At 39.9% G+C, this 18,166-nt stretch overlaps 1 protein-coding gene across 3 annotated transcripts in view; it reads right to left on the minus strand.

Annotated features, from left to right (window-relative positions):
- Positions 1 to 8,393, minus strand: part of MDM1 (Mdm1 nuclear protein) — a 28,827-nt gene extending 20,434 nt beyond the window's left edge. For 2 of the 3 annotated variants that reach the window (XM_027542482.1, XM_027542481.1), the window contains exons 1-4: positions 8,237 to 8,393; positions 7,077 to 7,191; positions 3,758 to 4,128; positions 2,559 to 2,693 (exon numbers count right to left, since the gene is read on the minus strand). In XM_027542482.1, the coding sequence (XP_027398283.1) occupies positions 2,559 to 2,693; positions 3,758 to 4,128; positions 7,077 to 7,191; positions 8,237 to 8,254 (639 nt within the window). In that variant the 5' untranslated portion in view covers positions 8,255 to 8,393. Of the gene's footprint in view, positions 1 to 899; positions 2,267 to 2,558; positions 2,694 to 3,757; positions 4,129 to 7,076; positions 7,192 to 8,236 lie in introns of those variants that run through there. The other variant, XM_027542483.1, reaches the window with a different exon arrangement.
- Positions 8,394 to 18,166: the final 9,773 nt, after the last annotated feature.

Below are 18,166 nucleotides of genomic sequence, written 5' to 3' on the forward strand. Positions count from 1 at the left end.
TAGTGGTTGCCAGGGACTGGGAGATGCGGTAAATGGAGATATGTTGGTCAAACGGTACAAAGTTTCATCTGTGCAGGATAAATAAGTTACGGAGAGCTGAAGTATAGCATGACTACAGTTAAAATACTGTGAAAAAAGTGAAAGTGTTAGTCGCTCAGTTGTGTCCAACTCTTTGCAACCCCATAGACTATAGCCCACCAGACTCCTCTGTTCATGGAATTCTTCAGGCAAGAGTACTGCAGTGGGTAGCCATTCCCTTCTCCAGTGGATCTTCCCAACCCAGGGATCAAATCTAGGTCTCGTGCATTGCAGGCAGACTCAACCATCTGAGCCACCAGGGAAGAACTCAGTAATACTGTACTGTAACTTAAAATTTGCCAAGAGGGTAGATGTCAAGTATTTTTAAGTGTTGTACATTCACACACACAAAAAAATGGTAACTATGTGAGGCAACAGATGTGTTATTTTGCTTGACTGTAGTTATCATTTCAGAATGAATGCATATATCAAAACTTTATGTTGTGCATAAAAATTACATTAATTTTTCTCAATTATACCTCAATAAAACTGGAAGGAAAATCCAAAGGTCAACTTTTGATGCTCATTACTATGTTCTGAGTAATAGTTATTACAATCAAAATAATACTTAAGTCAAGAGAAATAATAAATCATATCTTTTCTCCCCAAAGTTCCCTACCACTCTGTTAGTTTGGCAATAGGATAAGTAAAATGGGAAAATTTTAATCACATGAAAATACACATTAGCTTTACAAGGTAACTTTGTCAGCAGTTTTTTCCTCCTTGACAGCAACTTTTTTATTCCTGCAACAATAAAATATTCTTAATATTTTCAATATCTGACATGCATTTGTTCATTTTTTCTTCCTTTGCTTACTTACTTTTAGCCTGAAGCAAGGAAAAAAATCAGGTAATTATCATGTTTCTATTTATAAATGTTTCCTTTTATCCTTATTATTCCATGATATGGTTTCCATTTTATGGTATATTGCCACTGATTACAAAGAAAGTAACGGAAAAGATATGGAGTTCAAATAAGGTGTTTAATTGTTCATAATGCTGAATAATACACCTACACTTCAAAACCAAACAGTATATCTTTTTAAGTACAGTATAATCTCAAGAACTTTTCTGTCATCAATTGTTCTTACTCCTTTATATATAAGACATCCTTTCAGAAAACAAGTGTCTGATAAAACAGAAATGAATAGCTCCTTTAGGAATTTCCCCATCAACAAGCATGGAAAAAATTTCTATCACACAACTCTCCAATCCACAGACCTGAAACTGATTATACGTTTTAACTAACAGAGCATTTCTTTACAAAAAATTATCTGAAGTCTTCACTAATGAAAGCAATAAAGCTAACAGTAAAGGTATTTGCTAGTGACTTATACTTCTTGATACTATAAAAAGAACATTTCTACACGATGCTTTTCACTGAAATATGTAAAAGTTGTCAATAGGGCTTTGATTTGAATTACCTCTAGCTTATATTCCATAAAAATTAAACAATCACAATTTTCAGGCTGTATTTTGTGGTACATTTTCTATCTAAGAACACTTGTGAGCCAGCAAAAGAAGTATTGATTCTATTCACTAGGTTTATAAAGGAAATGTATTGCTTTAGGTTATTTCTTGTGTTCCTAAAATGTTATATATATTTCAGGTTTTTCAAAACTGAATAACAAGTAAGCCTAAATCTGCTACAATTTATAACAGTGGAAATATTATCTTAGTATAAGATGACATGTTATTGTCTTTCTGAATCTAATTATCCTCTCAGTTTCTGGGGATGTATAAAGTACACAGGTGAGTGAGAAAGAAAAAACTAAGCTGCCATGAACCTTTGGGGATATTCTAAATGGAAGTATTTCCTACTTAAACCTAGGAATATGGTTAAGAACATAAATGAGAGTTAAGAGCTAAGAACTTTCTAGAGAATTATAGTAGTAAAAAAAAAAGTATATTTTAGTAATGGTAGCCCAATACTAAAACTGTGTGAGAATACAATGAAACTTAATATCACTTCTAGTTACCATTTTAGCTTTTGAATTTTATAAACATAAATTGACAATTCCTATCACTGTTCATTTGATATAAAGACAAAATTATACATCTTGTATCACCTCAACCTATTTTTTACTTATTAAATATCCAAAGCAGTTGTGCCTTTCTTAGACAGAAAACATGCAATATATTAGTCAATGAAACACAACAGTTCAGAATAAAACCAATTTAATAATTTTTTAATAAGTAAAAAAAATTCACAGCATGCAAAAACTTACCAGTCCTCAAGTTTTCATTACCCTGTCTCATATTTAGTATATGTGATGGATCTGGCAACAATGATCATCAGTAGCCTAGGACAGTATAATATTACTGCTATAAATCAGAAGTAATAGGATGATTTTAGCAAAACTCTCATTTTCACTTTTCTAGAACCTACCTCCAGATCTACTATCTAATTTCTTTCTATGTAAACTGCAACACTAGATTAGATAATGGCACTCAAAAATGTATTGTATCCATTAAACTACCTGATTGGCTGCAAAAGCTGGAGCAGGTTGTTTAGGGGTCTTCCAAACAAACTGCCTTTGATATTCAGAATTCCTCAAGACATTATGTGAAGGAACAACCGTCAATCCAGCTTTCTTCTGCAGAAGTCTATTCAACTGTTGGGGGAGAAAAAAAAAACAGAACATTGAAAGTTATTAAAAATTTCTATTCAAACTTATTTTTTAACTGTGATTTTAAAAAAACATCCAATATAAAAATCTACACTCCTAACAAATTTAAGTGTATAGTATAGTATTGTTAACCACATGCACATTGTTATAGAGCAAACTTCCAATCGATAATGTTCCTTTTAAATTGTGACTCTTTAAAATTCCTTTCTTAATACTGTCAAGGAATTATTGTGCATCCCAGCAAAAGGTAACATTTCTCAGTTCCTTCCTACCAATTATGCATAAATGGATCTACTAGTAAGAAACAACAGCACATCACCTCATCCACACCTTGCTTTTTGGGACACCTCTTCCCCTGCCCATCAGACTTACATGTTACCTCCCTTGATTCCCTTGTGTCCCCTGGTTTTCCAACACTTCTAAATGCCTCTCCGTGGCTCCAGTCAGTGGTGGACATGAAATGGGAGGAAGCAGTAGAGTGGAGAAAACTGTGGAAGGCAGTGAGGTGTCTGCACAGGGCCCCGCAGCCTCTGCTTATGTGCTTGCAGGGGCCTTCCACAGGCCAGCTGTGACATAAGAGAGCAAACTGCAAGATCTTTTGAGATCCAGCCAGACCCCTCCTTTCTTTTGCATTTTGCCAACTGAGGCTCTGTTTTTTTTTCCTCTGGTATACAATAAGAAATTGAAAAGGGCCTAAGTATAAGTCAGCTCACCATCCCTGCCAGAAGTAATAGCCTACTCCCCTTCTCTGTCTCAACTTGATCTCTCCCTTAGGACTCAGGTGCTGATATATGATAAATGAAATCCAGAGGCAGACTGTCTTCCCAATGAAGGGATATCTGAAAATAACCAGTACAAAATGGCAACTGTTAAGAATAGAACTAATTCATAATAACTAAAGTCAACTATCACCTTATAGTCTATTCTACAGACTTTGAACAAGGAAACAGCAGAAAAAAATTAAGCACAAAATGTAATATTACTGAAATGATGATAAAATTTATAGAGAATTCTATGCTTCTGAAAAGAAATACAGTGAATACACATACCCTATCATCTACATTTTCTGAAAGAGGCTTGGTAGAATGTTTCAGCTCCACATTTTCATTAGCTGGTACGTCGTTTGCTTTTATATCCTCCTTATTTTCTACAATATCTGAAGCCCCCTCACTTCTAGAGTCTGCAGAGTGAGATCTGGTTCTCTTGGGACCCCTGGAAGCTTCTACTGCAAGAAGTCTTTCTTGGTTAACATCTGTTTGTTCTGCCTCCTGTGATTCTGGTGTTCTAGGAGCTTCAGTTTCTGGTGATAGGACCACATCATTCTCTGAGGTAGCTGCATTCCACTCAAGAGATTTTGAAATCTGTGGGTCATGATGAGGGACTCTTCTTTTCGAAATAAAACTTGGCTCTCTTGTGATTCCTACAAAATATAATATGCAAAATTAGCAGAAACCAAAGCATAAAGCCACAAAGACAACTTTGAATCACATGTATGAGAGAAGAAATGGAATTTAAAATTCACTTGAGATACACAATATCCTTCCAGTTACAGGATTTAAAAAAAAGTACAGTTTTTCAATGTAAAATCTCTAATTTTGCTTTAAAGAAATAGTAAAAGTTTGACCATAAATTTAAATTGGGGTCATGATGTTCAAGTTATCCTAACACAAGTCACTAGAATTGCAACGTGATGGACCTGGCAAGCCAGGCGGAATGTGTTGCCTCCGTTTCTACTTACTCTCCTGTGCTACTTAGCAGAACAATGGGCCCTGGTACTGTCAAAATTTGGAACTTTTCACAAAGCTTCTCTTATGCAGTGCAGACCAAGATGAGAAGGGATGAGATGTCATTATGCTGGATCTTGGCTCTATATCTGCCTTGAGTTCCTGAGAAGTTAAAGAGAATGAACCCTTTGAACCAGAGCTAAGATACTATTTCTCTATATTTCTCTCTGGAAAGCAAATGCCCAAAAAACTTAACCTTCTACCCAGGTAAGAGGAGCTCTGCAGAATGACAGCCACTGAGATACTGCCCTAGTTTGGAGCTATTCTTTAAATAGAAGATGGTGTAGGATGGAGAAGAAAGATTAAGAATAGAAGAGAAGGGAAGGTGAAGAGACAATCTGGCATTAGCTAAAATCAGAGCTCTTTGGCTTCTATCATGGATGTTTTGGCCATTGGACCCAAAGTCTCCACTGGTGCAAGTCTCCCCTAGACCACGGTCTTCACACTGGATGCATATATGTCTGGAGGCATATAAAGACATCCGGGTGTGGGGTGCAGAAACGGCAGCTTGAGGGAATCACTTTCCAGATCCTCACTTCCATATGTGCCACTTCCTGACACTGATCTGCCTAAGGGCTTCATCTGCCATCTGTAGTTTCCTTTCTCACCGCTCCTTTCATAATCACCCTTTGCCCACTTTACAAAAGAAAGACAAGCCTCTCAACCACCCTATGGAACTAAAAAAAAAAAAAATTGTCATAGGTGGGGAGGACAAACAAAGGAACAATTCAAGAAAGCACAACTCCTGACACGGAATATTTGACAGCAAAGCAAAGAAGGCAGAGATTAGAAATAACAAAGGAACAGTACCTTATTTTATCTAGCTCCATGCCTTTTCCATCTACCTATCTTAAACTAAAATTCAAGTGTAAGAGAGTCATTATGTGAAATGCATATATGCATATTAATGTACTTATGTGAACCAAAAAATAAAGTTAGACTTTCTTCTCATGGAAAATAATTCAAATTTTATCTGATTAGTTTTCCAATGAGGACTGACTTTACCAATTAAATGATGAACATTTACCATAAACTGAGCTAAACTAGCAGCTCCAAAGTTAACAAAATACATGTAAAACGTGTATGATATTTGTGTATACACAATAAGCCAGAAAGATATCCTTTGATTGTACTGTTCATTACACTTTTTATTAAAAAAATTAAATATTAACTTTAAAATGTGGAGAGAGAGAGACTTTCTAAATTCTTTTAGCAGGTATGAAACCAAAAATAATTGAAGACCACTGCCCTAGACGTCCCTCTTTAACAGAGCAGGGCTGGTGGAAGAAGAGCAAAATGAAAAGGGAAGCTTCTCAAGTGGTCCACCCTTGTCTCTCAGCACACACTAGCAGGAAAAAGACACAGAGAATGTCTAGCCAGTTTCAGGTAACACTGCTGCTGTTCCTTGCTAGCTTTCCACCTCCTTTTTGAACAACCTGGAGTTCCCACTCTGCCCCTCCCCCTAGACATTCCTTTCTCATTAAGGTATCATACTGCAAAGTGGCTCTTTTCCCATAGTCTCATTTCATCATTACCCTTTCAAATGTAGCTGATCTAAGCTAAAATGTTATGTGGTTAACCAACTGGCCAGCGTCATAATATCCCTTAAGGCCCTCGATGGGCTTAGCTAGCTACATTTCAGAGATTTATGTTGGGATATTTAATCTAATAGAGTCGCAAATTTGTGGAATTCTGGTCATCTGGAGAGGTCTCTGAGAACAGAGCTCTGTCTTCACCACCGTGTTCCTGCCCAGGACCTAAGGTAGGGCCTTGGCACATTTTAAAGCTTATTAAAACTCTCTTTTTTAAAAAATGAATGCATAAACCTGGGTTTGAATCCACATTTGATGGACAAATTGGGCCTGTTTCACCAAGGTGTTTCTTAAAGCACCACCCTGCCTAAGATGCAGGGACACTAGGGCTTTGAAGCCAGGCTCTGGGCAAAGGAGCCTGACAATTCAGAGGAATATTAAAAGAACCACCCACTCTAGTCTACTCTTCCCTTTGTTCTCCAAACCTAATCCTGGAAATATGCTCTTCTTACTAGTTTCCAGACTTGGCACCCCACTCTTTAAGTCTTTTACTGGCTTCAAACATCTAAGATTGGAGGAAATTATATCCTACACATCTGCACTCTCACAGGGGTCACAGGAGGAGCTCCTAGCACAATCTGTGTAGAAGTACCTAGCCCTTAACAGGAACATCTCATTCATCACTCCCAACAATCCTGGGCAAGGGGCTTCCCAAGTCCCGCTTGGGGAAACAGGCCCAATTTGTCCAAAGTCACACATCAAATGTGGATTCAAACCCAGGTTTATGCATTCAATTTTTAAAAAAGAGAGTTCTAATAAGCTTTACAATGTGCCAAGGCCCTATGTTAGGTACTGGGTAGGTACACGGTGGTGAAGACAGAGCTCTGATCTAAGAGATCTTATATTCTACTGAGGGAGAATTAAGCAAGCAGGTTGAATCAAGTCAGTCTCTCTCTCTCTCTCCTTCCTTCACACTCTGGGAAACCACATATTTTTAATCATTTTGCCCAAGGTTTATTCAAGTTATAATGACAACTAATTGTTCAACTCACCTAATTGATCTGATCTAAGTCCAGCCCATGGGTGTCTTCTCCCCATTGATGAATTACAGGACTCTGACAAATACGACTTTTTCCACAGAAAATTTCTCTGATATTCACTCAATCCCTGTAATGCAAAGTACAATTTAAGTTCAATGTAATTAATGAAAGTTGTTTTAAAGTATATATCAGTAAAAATCATTTCTGAACCTCTAAAAAGTGGAAATACTTAAGACTAATTAAACACAGAAGAGCTCCTTAATAATTGCTCCTAATATTTACGCAACCCTGTGCTAAGCAGTTCAGTGTTATAACCTTAGTCCCCACAACCACTTGAGGCAGATGCTACTAGGAATCTGAGGCTCAGAGTGGCTACCCTTTTGCTGGATGTTGGAATCAAAAGCTTGAGCTTTGGTCTGAAAATCGGTGGCAATTTAAATCCTCATCACTATAATTATCCTAACTAATGAAGTTCTCACTGAGTACACAATATTATATTGCAATATTATGCCTAGTTCCTTGTGAAGTTTTGTAAAGTCAACCAAGAAAAGAAAAATTCCCCTCCCATTCTGAATACAAACCCTCAAGATAAAAGAAGACTGCAGGGCTTGTGGAGCACTGTGGTCAACTGTTATGTTGCAGGGTGCTTGACCTTGACAGCTACCAATTACCTGGAACTATTAACAAACCTTAAAGAAATGCATGATTATGAATAATGTGTTTCATATAACCTGTCTTTAATCTTGTCAGGGTCCCATTTCTCAAGCCTTGAAAAGACATAAAACACTCTGAAGTTTTAAAGGGAAAGGGTGTTAAGTGCTAAGCTGTGATGTGGTCCACAGGTGCCCCAATCTGAAGCCGCCACAGTTCCCATTAGAAAGCGCCCACTATGTACACGCCTCTGAGCACCTCCCCCCACTCCCGCCCCAAATAAATCCATCTCAAACCATCTAACTCTTCCACTCGACAACTCAGAACTGAGTGTGAGCTGAGAGGGGGCTAGGTAAGAGGAGATGAGCATCCTCCGGGATAGTGACAGGTAGGCTCGGGAGCTGACAGCTTCTACGGGGCCGAGGGGCGCGGCCCAGAAAGCCAGTGAGGCTCCGGCACGCCGCACCCGCCCCGCCTTAACTCCCCCCATCAGGCTTCGGGCCCGGGGACCCCGTCCTCACCTTGAAGCGCACCGGCATGTCGGCCTGAGCTGGAGCCCCCGCCACCCCGACAGTTAACGGGACAAAAAGCTCCGAGGGGCGGGGCGACAACAGTACGTTCCCTAGCAAAAGCTTCGGCCCAGCGTCCTCGACTACGCGCCGGCGCACTCCGCGATTCCCTCCTTGAGCCCAGACGCTCTGCCTTTCCCCGCCCATTCTGAAGACTAAGAACCAATTGAGACTCGAAAACCCCATGCCGTCATTAAGATTCGACCAATTAGTGTCGGAAAGGAAAACGCCCGCCTCCCGAGCCAAATCCCGCGGGCTGGTAGAAGTGGCGGGCGGAAGGCCGGCCAATGAGGCTCCCGGACCCGGAGTGGGCGGGGCCCCGCGGGAGCTTCGTCCTGAGGAGATCTTGATGGCGTCTGGTTTGTGAGCCCCTATGCAACAATGGTCTAACTGCTGGGATTCGTTGAGTCACCGACCTCGCTGGGCCCTGATTCTTGACGTCATAAACAGCACGGTGTGTTTTTAATTCCAACGTGTATGACAGAACCGAATGTTTCTTTTTATGAAGTGAAAATATTCAGGTCTGTTCTTTGGAATATCAATTCCTGCCACGGACAACCATTCTACACTGTTTACTATCACATCAAAAGGAAGAGGCCAGAAAATAAATATAGCTTGCTGCTGCTGCTACTGCTAGCTGCTAACTCACGTCAGTCTTGTCCGACTCGGTGCGACCCCATAGACAGCAGCCCTACAGGCTCCTCTGCGCTTAGGCAGGCCAAAGCCCATTTTTTTATTGCGTCTCGAAAGGCAAACTGCTGACTTCCAGGGATGTTCTTGCCTCTCACAGCCCCTTCCCCTAGAAGATGTACATATAGCTCCTAGATTAGGACGTGTTTATTAATGGTGGTTGTGAGTCTCAACTCTCAGAGCCTCAGCTTTGTTTCTCCTCTCATCCTTTTAAAAAATGAAACTTCGTTTGATTTTTATGAATTATTGCTATCATCATCAATAGAATCTCAAAGATTCTACCTTTGAGAGAATGCCATGCTGACCCTAACAACGGAAAAGAACTAAATTGTCCAGATAGTTCTCTAATATGCTTAGGGAGAGTGAACATATATTTAGTCAGTAATAGTACAATGTATCGGGAGAAGGCAATGGCACCCCACTCCAGTACTCTTGCCTGGAAAATCCCATGGGTGGAGGAGCCTGGTAGGCTGCAGTCCATGGGGTTGCTAAGAGTCGGACACAACTGAGCGACTTCACTTTCATTTTTCACTTTCATGCATTGGAGAAGGAAATGGCAACCCACTCCAATGTTTTTGCCTGGAGAATCCCAGGGTCGGGGGAGCCTGGTGGGCTGCCGTCTATGGGGTCGCACAGAGTTGGACACGACTGAAGCGACTTAGCAGCAGTACAATGTATCATGTGCTAAATTGCCAAATAAGTGGTATTAACAACATAGGAATTGGAGGAAGGAGTCATCCCTAAAAGTGATGGATAGAAAACAGTTCAGGAAGAAAGATTCAGACTCTGCCTTAAAGATTAGAAGAACTAAAATGAGTAAAGAAAATGGAACAGTTAAAGGGTAGATGTCTGGATGGAATGCTGCCAGGCTTCTTCCAGGAACAACAAATGCAGTCTCATTTTACTTTCGTCACTTGTTAACTGAAGAAAAGGATACCCTCTTGTAAACTTTCAAATATTAATATTAATCCTTGATGCCCTCCTTTAAGTATTTTCTGCAGAGGCTTGTCTTCTGAATCCTAATTGATATCTCTATTCTTCTTCATCATCTGAGATACTTAAATATTCATTTGAAGGAGCCACCTGATATCTGAAACAAAGAGAATATTAAATTAGTCCCTGTACAGCCATGCATCCAAGGGGCCCTTGATAAATGTTAATTGGTGATGACAGCATCTCTGTCGTGTAAATTAAGAATGGCACAAACAAGATGCAATGAAACATAAAATCCTCTGCAGGAAGGCAGACCAGATCTTATAGGATAGGAAAGATACAGCTCTGATTGTACACAAAGCTTTGTTACTACTTAATGCTAAGGTGAAATAAGTATGTATGTAGAATGTAGCCTATCTGCCAAACAAGGACAATAACTAATCTGGCTCTGCTGAGCAGAAAACAAATGACAAGAAAACCAAACAGCAGACGGTAAAAAAAAATTACTTCATCACAACCTGAGTTTGCTGAGATGTGTTATTAAGGACCCAGGGAAGAAGAATGTTTTACTCTGTTATTTTTAAGAAAATCCTACTTCACTTTGGGGTTTCCCTGGTAGTTCAGCTGGTAAAGAATCCACCTGCAATGCAGGAGACCCTGGTTTGATTCATGGGTCAGAAAGATCCCCTGGAGAAGGGAAGAGTTGCTAAGCAACTAAGCACAGCACACACAGCACAGCTACTTCAGTTTATGAACCAAAGATATAGACATGAAAAAAAGGACAACCTTAGTAAATGAGAGTTTTGTAACCAGTTTTTTGTTTTACCAGCTTTTAACACTTCACTGCTGCAGGCAGCAGACCCAGTTCCCTACAAAGTTCCACCCATATGTTCTGGGGAGTCCCTAGGAAGTGTCTCACATGTGCTTACAGCTACCACATGTAATTTGCCCAGCAGCACTGTCACTTCTTACAATAGTCACACATCTCTAGGTGTCACTCTTCTTGTAGACACTAACATTTACTGGGGACTGAGTCACTACTGGGCAGACAGCTTGGAGTTTCCTTGGCCTGCTCAGCCCTGCTGGCAATCTGTGGCAAAGCACCTCCCTACACTTTGTGTTACCCCTCTTATTGAAGGAATACCAAAGTGTCTTACAGAATTCTTCCACTTATGTTTCAGCCTTCCTCCTCTCCAAAGGGCTCAAAGTGAAGTCCATAATTCAAATCTAGGCCAGAAAGTAATTATTTTAACGGATGGGTAGCCTTCAGTAAGATAAGGGTATCACAGCTGGCTCCCTCTTCCCTTTCTTGATTTCTCTGTTTCTCCTGCAGATAGATTCTGTTTTTGCATATGAGCAACTAAACCAATCAGATCAGATCAGTCGCTCAGTCATGTCCGACTCCTTGCGACTCCATGAATCGCAGCACGCCAGACCTCCCTGTCCATCACCAACTCCCAGAGTTCACTCAGACTCACGTCCATTGAGTCAGTGATGCCATCCAGCCATCTCATCCTCTGTCATCCCCTTCTCCTCCTGCCCCCAATCCCTCCCAGCATCAAAGTCTTTTCCAATGAGTCAACTCTTCGCATGAGGTGGCCAAAGTACTGGAGTTTCAGCTTTAGCATCATTCCTTCCAAAGAAATCCCAGGGCTGATCTCCTTCGGAATGGACTGGTTGGATCTCCTTGCAGTCCAAGGGACTCTCAAGAGTCTTCTCCAACACCACAGTTCAAAAGCATCAATTCTTCGGTGCTCAGCCTTCTTCACAGTCCAACTCTCACATCCATACATGACCACAGGAAAAACCATAGCCTTGACTAGACGAACCTTTGTTGGCAAAGTAGTGTGTCTGCTTTTGAATATGCTATCTAGGTTGGTCATAACTTTCCTTCCAAGGAGTAAGCATCTTTTAATTTCATGGCTGCAGTCACCATCTGTAGTGATTTTGGAGCCCAGAAAAATAAAGTCTGACACTGTTTCCACTGTTTCCCCATCTGTTTCCCATGAAGTGATGGGAGCAGATGCCATGATCTTCGTTTTCTGAATGTTGAGCTTTAAGCCAACTTTTTCACTCTCCACTTTCACTTTTATCAAGAGGTTTTTGAGTTCCTCTTCACTTTCTGCCATAAGGGTGGTGTCATCTGCATATCTGAGGTTATTGATATTTCTCCCGGCAATCTTGATTCCAGTTTGTGTTTCTTCCAGTCCAGCGTTTCTCATGATGTACTCTGCATATAAGTTAAATAAACAGGGTGACAGTATACAGCCTTGACGAACTCCTTTTCCTATTTGGAACCAGTCTGTTGTTCCATGTCCAGTTCTAACTGTTGCTTCCTGACCTGCATACAGATTTCTCAAGAGGCAGATCAGGTGGTCTGGTATGCCCATCTCCTTCAGAATTTTTCACAGTTTATTGTGATCCACACAGTCAAAGGCTTTGGCATAGTCAAGAAAGCAGAAATAGATGTTTTTCTGGAACTCTCTTGCTTTTTCCATGATCCAGCGGATGTTGGCGATTTGATCTCTGGTTCCTCTGCCTTTTCTAAAACCAGCTTGAACATCAGGAATTTAAAAGGCAACTTGGTGATGCTTTTCACCCAGCAATTCCACTTTTATAAATTATCTTACAGATATACTTACCCATATGTGAAAAACCAATTCATTTAATGTTGTTTACTGCATTGTTTATAGTAACAAAAGTTGGAAGCAACTTATATGTCCATCTGCAGGGTACTAGTTACATACATTATGGGTCCTCCAGGGCCAGAGCAGGAACTGGTCATGCAACAGGTCTGCACAGCAGTTCAGGCTGCTGTGTTCCTTCTGGCTTTCTGATTCAGCAGATGTCAAGTAGATATTATGTGTATCTGTCAGGGTCTGGTAGGGAAAATAGAAACTACCAGGAGCATTTCAACAGAGAAAATATAAGCTATGGGTTATTGGAAAACTTAAAAAATCTAAAAAGAGAATGAGAGCGTGGTAATTCCAGGAAGTGCCTCACATCCTGAAGCTGGAAGAACAGAGGGAAAATTTTGAGGTTACTGGAGCATAGGGTTTTCCTGGTGGCTCAGACAGTAAAGAATCTGCCGGGAATGTGGGAGAAATGGGTTGGATCCCTGGGTCAGGAAGATCCCCTGGAGAAGGGAATGGTAACTCACTCCAGAATTTTTGCCTGGAGAATCCCATAAACAGAGGAGTCTGGTGAGCTACAGTCCATGGGGTCACAAAGTCAGACGTGACTGAACGACTTACACACACACACACACACACACACACACAATGGAGCACAGCTCCAGGTTGGCTGGAGAAATTTCATGGGAGTTGGTCAGACTGCTGAAAAACAGTCATTGCCTAGCTGGTGCTGGTGCCTCTGAAGGGACAAAATGAGGCTGCCAAAAAAAAGAGGGAAGGAAACAAGGAGACTGTACCAACTGCCACCACAGAGGTAAAGGTCATTGTTAAGGAGCCGCAGAGAGGAAAAGGTAGCAAAAGAGAATTTTCCTATTTCTCTAGTGTCCTCTCTTAGCAGACCTAACAGGGAACTAGCAGAATCCAAAGGGTCTATAGGTTCCAAAGGGTGAGACTAGAATTGAGACAAAAGTTATTAACTTACACACTCCCATACAACTCTTAAAAAGAAATAAGCATTGTTTTGAGCTGACTTGGAATGATTCTCCCTCATCCCCTCACCAAAAAAAGGCAAGTTGTAGAAGAGTGTGTGTGGTATACCTGTTAACTGGGATAAAAGAAGGACAAAAAAAGAAAAAAAGAAAGATGGTATCATTCATAAACACTTTTTTCTTCACAAATCTAACTCCATTAGTAGCAGCTATGAAGATGAATGTTTTATTCATAGTTTTCAATATACGGAAGTTTTATGGTGTTGATAGCTATCATTAGGGCTATCCTTCTACTTAAAATGACTCTTTCCATTGAGCCTTTCTAGAGTCACTTTGATTTATATCTATCCCAATACGGCTCTTGATTCTTTTGGAGACAAAAACACATCAAAATCGTTTAAAGCAATTATTTGTACTTGAAGTGTAAATATGCTACTCATTTTACTAAGAACAGGAAGTCAATCATCTTCACAAAGCTAGCAACATCCCATCATTTTCTTGGTAACAATTGAAACATTAGAGAATTTGTATTTGCCTCTAACTATATTTTCATTTAACCAACAAATGTATTATCTACAAGCAAAACGAAAGACAAAACAAAAAACAGAAGTTGAAGAAAAATGATACAAAGATGAGTAAGACACAGTAGGACAGACATGTATACAAAGACCACAGGAAATGATAGAGAAGGAAGCTAGGAAGGGGCTAATGTGAGCACCCTGGTATTCTGAAGATGCTTTATAAATCTAGAGCCAGAAACTTTGATCTAAGACTGGGAACTAAAGAGCAGACAGGCTAAGGAAGCTGCTTTTATAAGTGGTGCTGCAAAAACTGGTCAACCACTTGTAAAAGAATGAAACTAGAACACTTTCTAAAACCATACACAAAAATAAACTCAACATGGATTAAAGATCTAAACGTAGGACCGGAAACTATAAAACTCCTAGAGGAAAACATAGGCAAAACACTCTCCGACATAAATCACAGCAGGATCCTCTGTGACCCACTTCCCAGAGTAATGAGAATAAAAGCAAAAATAAACAAATGGGACCTAATTAAATTTAAAAGCTTTTGCACAATGAAGGAAACTATAAGCAAGGTGAAAAGATAGCCTTCAGAATGGGAGAAAATAATAGCAAACGAAGCAACGGACAAAGAATTAATCTCAAAAATATACAAGCAACTCCTACAGCTCAATTCCAGAAAAATAAATGACCCAATCAAAAAATGGGCCAAAGAACTAAACAGACATTTCTCCAAAGAAGACATAGAGATGGCTAACAAACACATGAAAAGATGCTCATCATGCTCAACACATGAAAAGAAACATCACTCATTATTAGAAAAATGAAAATCAAAACCACAACGAGGTACCATCTCATGCCCATCAGAATGGCTGCTATCCAAAAATCTAAAAACAATAAATGCTGGAAAGGGTGTGGAGAAAAGGGAACCCTCTTACACTGTTGGTGGGAATGCAAACTAGTACAGCCACTATGGAGAACAGTGTGGAGAGTCCTTAAAAAACTGAAATAGAACTGCCATACGACCCAGCAATCCCACTGCTGGGCATACACACCAAAGAAACCAGAATTAAAAGAGACACGTGTACCCCAGTGTTCATCGCAGCACTGTTTATAATAGCCAGGACATGGAAACAACCTATACATCCATCAGCAGACAAATGGATAAGAAAGCTGTGGTACATATACACAATGGAATATTACTCAGCCATTAAAAAGAATACATTTGAATAAGTTCTAATGAGGTGAATGAAACTGGAGCCTATTATACAGAGTGAAGTAAGTCAGAAGGAAAAACACCAATGCAGTATTCTAACGCATATATATGGAATTTAGAAAGATGGTAACATTAACCCTATATGTGAGACAGCAAAAGAGACATAGATGTATAGAACAGTCTATTGGACTCTGGGAGAAGGTGAGGGTGGGATGATCTGAGAGAATAACATTGAAATATGTATATTATCATATGTGAAACAGATCGCCAGTCCAGGTTTGAGGTATGAGACAGGGTGCTCAGGGCCGGTGCACTGGGATGACCCAGAGGGATGGGATGGGGAGGGAGGTTCAGGATGGGGAATACATGTACACCCATGGCTGATTCATGTCAATGTATGGCAAAAACCACTACAATATTGTAAAGTAATTAGCCTCCAATTAAAATAAATAAATTTTTAAAAAAAGAAACAAACAAAAAAAATTCCCTGAATGAGTCACAGTTGAAATATATTAAAACAATGTTTTTTTCAACTGACCAGAATTTTAAAAATTTATAAATCCTTGTGTTATAAAATATCTGGAATTATAACTTAACAAGCCGCCATAGAATGTTTGCTCTTAAAACAAGTAGGTCTTGCCCAGGAAAATAAGGATTTTATTAAACAAATGAATAAATCTGTGAACTTAATACTCATAAATAAATAAATAAATTCCATCATGGGCAACACCTGATCTAAAGGATGTTTCGCTTTCTCTTTTGTTATGCCCTCAGGGAGCTGAATCCAGGCCAGAGATCAGGAAGATTTTAACTAACTTTCGCTCAAGATTCTTGCCGCAAAAGGTAAATTACTTGCTGTCTGTTGTCTCTCTTTTATTCTCTTACTGCTTCAGAAATGAGAGTAAACTGGTTTAGAAATCATCATTTTAGCAACATGGTGAGACATCATCCTCACATATGTATATGTGTAATTTTCTCTGAAATACCTTACAAGGTAGCTGAAATTCCAGTTTCCAGGCTCAGCAATGCTCTGGCACTTGTAACTTCCCCTCAGGTCACACTTACAAGGGCTTCCCTTGGTAAATCTTGAGCTCAGTTCAGTTCAGTTCAGTCGCTCAGTCGTGTCCGACTCTTTGAGACCCCATGAATCGCAGCACGCCAGGCCTCCCTATCCATCACCAACTCCCGGAGTTCACCCAAATTCATGTTCATCGAGTCGGTGATGCCATCCAGCCATCTCATCCTCTGTCGTCCCCTTCTCCTCCTGCCCCCAATCCCTCCCAGCATCAGGGTCTTTTCCAATGAGTCAACTCTTTGCATGAAGTGGCCAAAGTATTGGAGTTTCAGCCTCAGCATCAGCTCAGCCTTTGCCAAAAAGCAATCAGTCTGACTACTGCTTTCTTTGGCATTTTCCCATAGGTATTAACTGCCTTTTCCTCATATGAATGAATTTCTGATTGCACAACTGAAAAAAAGTAAAAAATATTAAGTCAATGGATTCTGCCTTAGAAGCAAAATTGCTGATGCTTCACGATTTTTGTCAGCAAGAACCAAATAAACTGTGATTAAGGCTTACGACTGAGCCAAATGCAATATGTCCTTCAGACTTTTAGCCCCGTATGCCTTTGTTGACAAAGAAGTGTCTAGCTTTTGAATCAGTGGGGCACCTTTTGGAGGGACTCCAGTTTCTTCTAACAACACAGACTTTTGTGTGTGAAAGCCTGAGGGACTCCTTGCCATACAAGGCTGTGGCTGAGTACAGTAATTCTCAGTAAGGCATAAACCACTGCAAGCCTTACATACCATAATAACATTGTGCCTCCACTGAACAAGGTGCAGAGAACAAAATGGGGGGGGATGAAATTCCTTCCATTTTAAAGCCTTCACAGTTTAAGATCCTGTTATCTAAGAATTACCTTCTCTTATCTTCACTGATTACTCATCGTCTTGTCACCATCCCTACAGATTTTTCTAGAGTTGCTAATTCAGCAGATTTGGAAGCTTTAATTTTCTAACCACTTAAACCAGATGTCATATCTTAAAGATCAGATCGAAGGATGCTACCCACTTGCCTTCCTTAGAATCTTGTAAATTTCTAGTCTATGCCCACATAAACTTTGAAATGGTCTTTTATCACATAGTTGTGTATATACCTTGATAATTACAGATCAAGACCAAATATTGTTTCTGAAATCACTGTTCTTTCTATTAGCATTGCTATATCAAGTATCAATAAGGGATCAAGAATTTCTCAGCACATAAATCAGTTTTCCTCTCCTTAGTGACTGATAGTTGTTGGTTCCCTTAAGAAATTGTGTTTGAATTTTGCTGAAGCAATGAGTTCACAAATTCTTGGTACTGTGTTGTTCATCCTTTACTCTTAACTTCTGTTTATTGAATTAATGGTGATTGACAGTGTAGTGAGTGATATGCCCAATTGTGAAATACACTGAATTTAAAGAAGTTGTTTTAGTATTATTGAGAACTACCTGAATTTAAAGAAGTTGTTTCAGTATTATTGAACTACCTGAGAAATAAGTTGTATAATCCTCACTTTAGTTAGTCATAGCTGTGGCAGACACTCAGGAGGACTTACTCAAAGTCCATTCCAGCCTCCCTCTCATGTCCTGCAGAACTAGAAAGCTAAAACTCCCTTTGACCTTAGATGGCTTGTCTGAAATTCAGGGAACCCAGATTCAATCCCTGAGTTGAGAAGATCCACTGGAGAAGGGAATGTCTACCCATTCCAGTATTCTTGCCTGGAAAATCCCATGGGAAGAGGAGCCTGGTGGGCTACAGTTCATGGAGTCACAAAGAGTCAGACACGACTGAATGACTAACACTTTAGAGGGCTTTGCAGCTGAAGTCCAGTTAAAACTTACATTCTGCTCATAAAA

The sequence above is a fragment of the Bos indicus x Bos taurus genome, chromosome 5 (assembly GCF_003369695.1).
Source record: "Bos indicus x Bos taurus breed Angus x Brahman F1 hybrid chromosome 5, Bos_hybrid_MaternalHap_v2.0, whole genome shotgun sequence".
NCBI lineage: Eukaryota > Metazoa > Chordata > Mammalia > Artiodactyla > Bovidae > Bos > Bos indicus x Bos taurus.